At 37.0% G+C, this 7,139-nt stretch overlaps 1 protein-coding gene across 1 annotated transcript; it reads left to right on the plus strand.

Annotated features, from left to right (window-relative positions):
- The first annotated feature begins 2,244 nt into the window (after positions 1-2,244).
- Positions 2,245-6,500, plus strand: arsk (arylsulfatase family, member K). Its single transcript, XM_038269824.1, has 8 exons — positions 2,245-2,444; positions 2,551-2,680; positions 2,769-2,928; positions 3,027-3,309; positions 3,388-3,559; positions 5,359-5,583; positions 5,669-5,884; positions 5,993-6,500. Exons 1-8 carry the CDS (start codon positions 2,346-2,348, stop codon positions 6,277-6,279), a joined length of 1,572 nt encoding a protein of 523 aa, XP_038125752.1. The 5' UTR covers positions 2,245-2,345; the 3' UTR covers positions 6,280-6,500.
- The last annotated feature ends 639 nt before the right edge of the window (positions 6,501-7,139 follow it).

The following is a 7,139-nucleotide window of genomic DNA, read 5'->3' on the forward strand; positions in this document are numbered from 1 at the left end:
TTCTTTGTTGTGGTTTTGTTTGGACATTTTTGGCATGCTTTCTTGTGAAGCAGAAGAACTGGCCATCCTACCTGTGGAAAGACATTAATGTCAATTATTTTTCCTTATTTTCTGTTTAAGTCAAAGCACCTTCCTTTTCCTAATTTTGGCTCCTCAGCAGAGTGTGGCTGAAAAATGTAGAAGTGCACCAGGTGCTCCAATGCACTTGGAGCAAACCAAAATTATCAGGAGGGTAGTTTGGGATGAGTTTAGTGAAGTTTGATGGGTTTTGTGATTGACTTTAGATTTGTCTAATTGTATTGATTTGTTTTGGTGTAGGTTTGTGTGTATATTAATTTTGCTTCTTTTCCTTAATAATCCCTTTTCATGGTTCCTTCCTTTATGTCACCTGAATTGAGTTCGGTATAGTATGCTGTTTGTTCTTTTTAGTGTAAGAAGCTGTTGGTGTGCACAAGCTAGAGTTAAATAAAGCCACCAAAACATCAGTTTGTCTTGCCTCTCCATTTAATATTGGGCGTCCGCCGGTCAAGCTGACACCCTATATTTCCACACAAAAATAATATCTTAATAATGTTTACATTTCTTTCCAGGCTGTCTATCTAACAAAAAATGTTTATCATAAGGAATCCCACAAATAGGTATCAATCTGCCACACCATGAAAAGAAACACTCTTGGTCCCAAATCGTAGATTATCCAGTAAACCTAACACACAGAGTCAAATTTTCTTGCACCTTAAAAAATAAAGTTATCTGTTAAATATATTCAAAGGCTTGTGTGTGTTCTTTTACACATAATGATTTTTTTTTTTATTTTTTTTTTACAGTGTCCTGTCCGGCAATGTGGCAATAAGAATAATTGTCTTGATGCCAAAAAGAGCCCAACAGATTCTGCTTTCACAAGTGGAGCAGAACGGCTATCGCCATAGTGTTCCACTATATTTATGCATATATAGCTTTATTATAATTCATGCAGGGAGAATTACAGATTTTATGGACACTGCAAACACATAATAATTTTACATATTACGTCACTAAACCTCTGAATTTGAGTTAGTGAAGGTTGTTAAAAAGAAGGCCTGCTTACATACAATTCCTTCACACTTTTTAGGCCTACTTTTGCATAAGAGGAGAGGAGTCTGTAAGTTAATGGTTCAGTATAGTTTTTTTGTTCAGGGTGTAAAATCTTGTGTATTTATTATTTTAGCCATGAATTAAATTACTTCTTTGGCGTCACTTATTAGCTTTTGTTGCAAGGCCATATTTTCCTGCTGTCTATCATTGGTTCTATTCATTGGAGGCAAACCAACAGAATAGTACTTTAATGCATGTAAATGAGAAGAAACTTCATTATTCTTATTGTTCTGCAACAGAGATCCCATAGTGGAGAGCAATATCATCCAAATCCAAAACCACTGTCCTTGTTGTAATAATGTCTATGCAATTATTGGCAAGTTTATCTTATGTGGGAAATATAGAAAAACAAAGTTGTCATTGAAGAACAGGGAGGCCCCTGATCAGACGGAAATCTGGATGATAGGTGTTTTTAATCAGTATGTTTTATAAAAGTTTTATATCAGCAAAACATGGACATATTTTTTATCAATTGTATTCCATCTCAGAGCTTCGGTCTATGAGGGCCCGAGGTATCTTGCATTTATTCTCGGTCCAACACACCTGAACCAGATGGTTGAAGTATGCATTCAGTTTTTCCATTATCCTCTCAATCATCCAATTACTTGATTCGTGTCTTTAAACTAAGGACACATCTAAAAGTTGCAGGATACCGTCCCTAAGGAACTGGAATTGCCCTACCCTGATCTGTAGGGTTTATTTTGTCACATGTTACTTTTTCATTAAAAAGTGACCATACCATAACTAAATATTATTTTGACTTCATCTATACTTACAGACACTTTTACAACATAAATGCAACAAAAATATAGACGATAGTGGTGATCCCTGCCGAGGTTGCTTAGCAACAATGTGTTTGAAGGGTTTTGCTATTTGGATAAATGCTGCCCTCTAGTGTATATTTTATGTATTAAGCGGCCAGAAAAGATGGGTTTGATTTGATTTGTGTGAATTTTGTTTTGTTAGATATGTGATATTTTTGGGTTGATAATGTAATGATTGTTCAGTGGTTATATATTTTTCTTTTTTTTACTGATCTGGTGGTCTTGAAAAAAAAAAGTGACTTTAAGAAGACGACTCTTATTTTGACAACTTGACCCGGATGTAGTTACCATATTCGGCAACAAGGAAGGAAGTTTGCAATCCTGCAGCCGATTAATGCAGTAAAACAGAAAATGTTTTGTTTTTATCCATGTTTTGAGTAGAAATCAAACATGTTTCTGTTGACTTTACTTTTTTTCATCCAAAAGTTTGGTGAAAGCAGCCAAAATGTTGCCAAACCAAACATTGTTATGGTGATGAGTGATGCATTTGTAAGTATAATTTATAGCACGGCTTTATTACAAAGGTTTAACTTGATAGTTTTTTTTATTGTTCTCTTTTTCTTATAAAACTTTGTATTTGTGTGTATGTTTAAAGGATGGTCGGTTATCCTTTGATCCAGGCAGCAAAGTTGTGCAGCTCCCATACATAAATTACCTCAGGGAGCTGGGCTCCACTTTCCTTAATGCTTACACAAACTCACCCATCTGCTGCCCCTCTAGAGCAGGTAATGCATGGTAAAAAGGTAAGAAATGTGTTCCTTAACATGAAGTAAAGAGATTAACTGATTAACTTCCTGACATTTTTTCCTGTAGCAATGTGGAGCGGTCAGTTTGTTCACCTCACTCAGTCATGGAACAACTATAAGTGCTTAGATGCAAATTCAACAACATGGATGGATGTGCTGCAGAGGAGCGGATATCGTACAAAGATGCTGGGAAAGCTGGATTACACCTCAGGGAGCCACTCAGTCAGGTGGGTACTGTCAGAGAAGATTGTAATCCAGCCTGATTTCATTGAGTGTTTTTACCCTTGTTTGTTTCTTGGCCTTTTTTTAATTTTTATTATTGCAGTAACCGTGTCGAAGCGTGGACAAGAGATGTTCAGTTCCTCCTTCGTCAGGAAGGCCGGCCTGTTTCTCAACTTGTCGGCAACATGTCAACAGTAAGGATCATGGAAAAAGACTGGGACAACACAGATAAAGCTGCTCAGTGGATCCACCAAACAGCTGCACGTTTGAATGAGCCTTTTGCTCTTTATCTTGGCCTCAATCTGCCTCATCCGTATAATACTGAATCTCTGGGGCCTACAGCTGGAGGATCCACCTTCCGCAGCTCCCCATACTGGCTCTCAAAGGCATGTATTATTTTAAATGTATTTTTTCATTGCTGCATATATTCCGAACACTCACATCATTTATCTCCAAATGTTCAGGTGTCGTCTGAGCTTGTCTCTGTTCCTAAATGGTTGCCTATGGCAGCCATGCATCCTGTTGACTTCTACTCCACCTACACCAAAAACTGCAGCAGCGAATTCACTGAGGAAGAAGTTAAAAGCATTCGGACTTTCTACTATGCCATGTGTGCGGAAGCAGACGCCATGCTGGGTTAGTTAAGGGAAAAAAAGTTTGAAGGAAAATGGTGAAATGTAGTCAGGTTTAGAAAAACATCGATCACACTTTCCCGCATCTGTCCCAACTTCAGGGTTTCTTTAAGGCTTGACTGGACGATTTAGATTTTTGTTCTAAAGCTGCTGGCCTGGCAGGTAAACCTGTTCTGCTTTTTTTTAAGGACTACAGGACATATATGGAAAATTAGATAATGGATCAAATGAAATCTATTAATAGAAGTACTTTTAAAAGAACTAGAATACCATTGAAAACTTTCATATCGTTTTCACCCATTTGGAAAGTAAAACCGATCTAGAATCACATGCGATGAAATATTTTAAGCCTGTTTTTCTTGTAACTTAGAAAATAATGGCCTTGAGGTAACAAATGATTACAATTCAGTGTCTCTCAAAATTACAATTTTAGAATTTTTTAAAGCTTAAACACATGATGCCACACCCTGATCAGATCACAAACTGAGTCTGGATGAAAAGTGTGAAAAGACAGAATCCAGGGATGTTTTGGGATGAAGTGTTTTCTGCTGCTGTTGGTTCACTGAAGTTTTCTGAGGTCCACAGGCAACAATAATCATTAGATAATTTGAGCCTCTCAAAACTCACCAGGTGGCCAGTGACCCGTTTTAAAGAGTTTACAATTAATAAATCAGAATGCATGAGAATTACACCAGTAAGATGTTTACCAACATAGACGTGTTAGACATCGTTGAAAAGCTTAGTTTCACCACAATTCAACCATTTTATGTTAATTTTATGAACACAGGGGGCAACAAAGCACAATTAATACAGATATAGCAGCATGTCAAAATGTAAACATGACAAAGCAGCCACAATGACAAGCATGTCTTTATTACTGCTGTTCAAAAAAGACTGGAGAATAAAAAAAACAACTTTGAGTCATGTTTGAACTGATGCAGTTTAGGCTGTGTTGTACTCACCCAATTTGAATTTATATTTTCAGAAACTAGAAGGTGTTAAGTTTCAAATAATGTATCACACATGTAATCTGGGCTTACATTTCCTAAGTTATTTGCTTTTCCATTTTGGTATGAAAAAAAGGTGAGGATTACCCAAAATGAGGTGGATGTTAAGAGCTTAAGAGCAGCTGATAAGCTTTATAGAGATGCTTATTTCATTTCACAGCTGGACTGAACATCTGTCCTCTCTGCCAAAGGTACCAGAGGCTGGTTCAAAGATGTAACTGTTTGGTCAGTAAACTGGCTGATATAAAACCACTAACATTTGTAGATGCTTTTACTCTAATCAAGTACATATTTGTTATTTCTTAAATGTTTAATTACATTGATACAACAACTTTGGCAAGGAAATGTTTTTTTATAGATTTCTATTCAATTGAAGAATACATTGATTATTTTTTTAGTATTTATCTATTGTTTTACCAATCTAACAGCGATTTTAAACCATCATCTCATCATTTCACTTTGAGTTGCATATTTTCAGCTAAATATTCTTGCCACAAAATAATATTATCGTGACATTTATGTTTGGCCAGATTTGAGAAAAGTGGCTTAAACTACATCTGATGGCTCTGAAAAGCTTGGTATTTCTATATGACATCAAACTGCTGATTGCAAGCTTTGATCAAAGAATTTGACTCTGTACTGTAGATTTACAGCTTAATGTGATTTCCAGAAAAGAATAAGATACATACATTTATGTACTTTTCTACTTTTGATTGATTTCTCTAAAAAGCTTGATTTCGCTGTATAACATCTAGGTGAGAGATTGTAATATCTGCTTAATGTTGACTACCTTCAGGTCAGGTGATTTCAGCTCTGAGGGAGACTGGCCTGCTGGACAACACTGTTGTGATCTTTACAGCCGACCATGGAGAGCTAGCCATGGAGCACCGGCAGTTCTATAAGATGTCAATGTTTGAAGGCAGTTCTCACGTCCCCCTGCTTGTTACGGGGCCAGGAGTGAAGTCTGGGCAGCAGGTCCACCAGCCGGTGTCCTTGGTTGATCTTTATCCCACTGTGCTTGGTAAGAAATGAGAAGGAAAATCTGTTTAAAGTTTTGGTAACAGAATACATATATGGATTGAACATGTTTTTTTTTTTTTTTGCAGAAATTGCTGGTATTCCAGCTGTTGGTTATTTAAGTGGAAACTCAATCCTGCCTTTTATATCCAAAGCAAGACATTTTTCCAAGAACGATCACCCAGAGTGGGTACTGAGTGAATATCATGGCTGCAATGCCAATGCCTCTACATATATGCTCAGGGTTGGCCATTGGAAATATATTGCCTATGCAGATGGGCGCAGTGTGCCCCCACAACTTTTCAGTGAGTCTAAAGTCATGCAAACTCTTTATCTTCTCCTTAAAATATTTTTATAGAAAGACACCATGATTGATATTAATAAATCCCCCCTTCTGTAACCCTTTTCTGCAGATGTCACGCTGGACAAGGATGAACTGCACAACGTGGTTCTCAAATTCCCAGACGTCCGGCTTCAACTCGACAAGCTACTGCGCAGCATTGTGGATTATCCTAAAGTCTCTGCGGCCGTCCAAATTTACAATAAGAGAGAGTTTACTGTGTGGCGGGAGAGCTTAGGGAGGAACTATACTGAGGTCATTGCTAACCTCAGGTGGCATGTGGACTGGCAGAAGGACATCCCAGCCAATCAAAGAGCCATCGATACATGGCTGCAGAAGACTGAATGGCTAAAGTCGTAGTTATTTATTTTTAATCTTTTTAAATGGAATACTTTGAAATTCCAAATTTCAAGTCAAGAATGTTTTTGAAGAATTTGAGTTGGAAATGTCTGCCAATATTTGGCCAAAATGTTTAAAGATTATACACCATACACTGGAAAAACAATCTAGAAATAAGTACCGGTAACATTTTCTTAAATGAAGTGTATTTACCCCTAATTTGAGTAGATAAATTAGATAGTTTGCCAATGGAATGAGTATTTTACTCTTAAAATAAGTTTATAATAATAATTAGATAACATGCACTTGAAATAAGACAATGCAATTGTGTTTTCTTATTTTAAGTATAAATCCTCTTGTTCCATCAGCAAAATGTCTCTTTTACCTCCTCAATCCAAGAACAAATGCACTTATTTTAAGAAAAAATGACTTATCTAGATTTCGATTTTTCAAGTAATGCTAACCATATGTTAATCTCATTTAAGGTGGTGCACGGGTTGCACCTTTCTCCCACTATACTAAAAAACATTTATGGATGTTTTAATGTTAGGTGTTCTGAGGACCAGGGGACTTTGGCTCATCTTTTTTTTCCATTGCCCTTTTGGTGGCACTCGTTTGATTTTCTGTCTGAGGTGATTGGGAATGAGGTCCCAAGCAGCTCTCGCACATTGTCTAGGTAACTGAACCTGGATGGGCAGGGGACAAAAAAGAGCCACAGGTCATGTCACAGACTGCAATACTACTGTAGCTAGGAATGGGATATTGTTCTATTGGAAATCAGATAAACTGTCCTTTTTGATATGTGGTTGAGAGAATAAGGAGAGAATCTGGAGAAAATCAAATTTACTTTGCATAGCCCAGAAAGTGTTTTCTATATTCTC

The sequence above is a fragment of the Cyprinodon tularosa genome, unplaced genomic scaffold (genome assembly GCF_016077235.1).
Source record: "Cyprinodon tularosa strain WSP-4 unplaced genomic scaffold, ASM1607723v1 ctg74, whole genome shotgun sequence".
Classification (NCBI taxonomy): Eukaryota; Metazoa; Chordata; class Actinopteri; order Cyprinodontiformes; family Cyprinodontidae; genus Cyprinodon; species Cyprinodon tularosa.

Bases quoted from the DNA above. Each gene is read 5' to 3' on its own strand.
- arsk (XM_038269824.1), top strand. From the start codon at position 2,346: ATGTTTCTGTTGACTTTACTTTTTTTCATCCAAAAGTTTGGTGAAAGC. The intron at 3,310-3,387 runs GCATGTATTATT...CCAAATGTTCAG, and splicing joins CCCCATACTGGCTCTCAAAG to GTGTCGTCTGAGCTTGTCTC. The intron at 3,560-5,358 runs GTTAGTTAAGGG...GACTACCTTCAG, and splicing joins GGAAGCAGACGCCATGCTGG to GTCAGGTGATTTCAGCTCTG.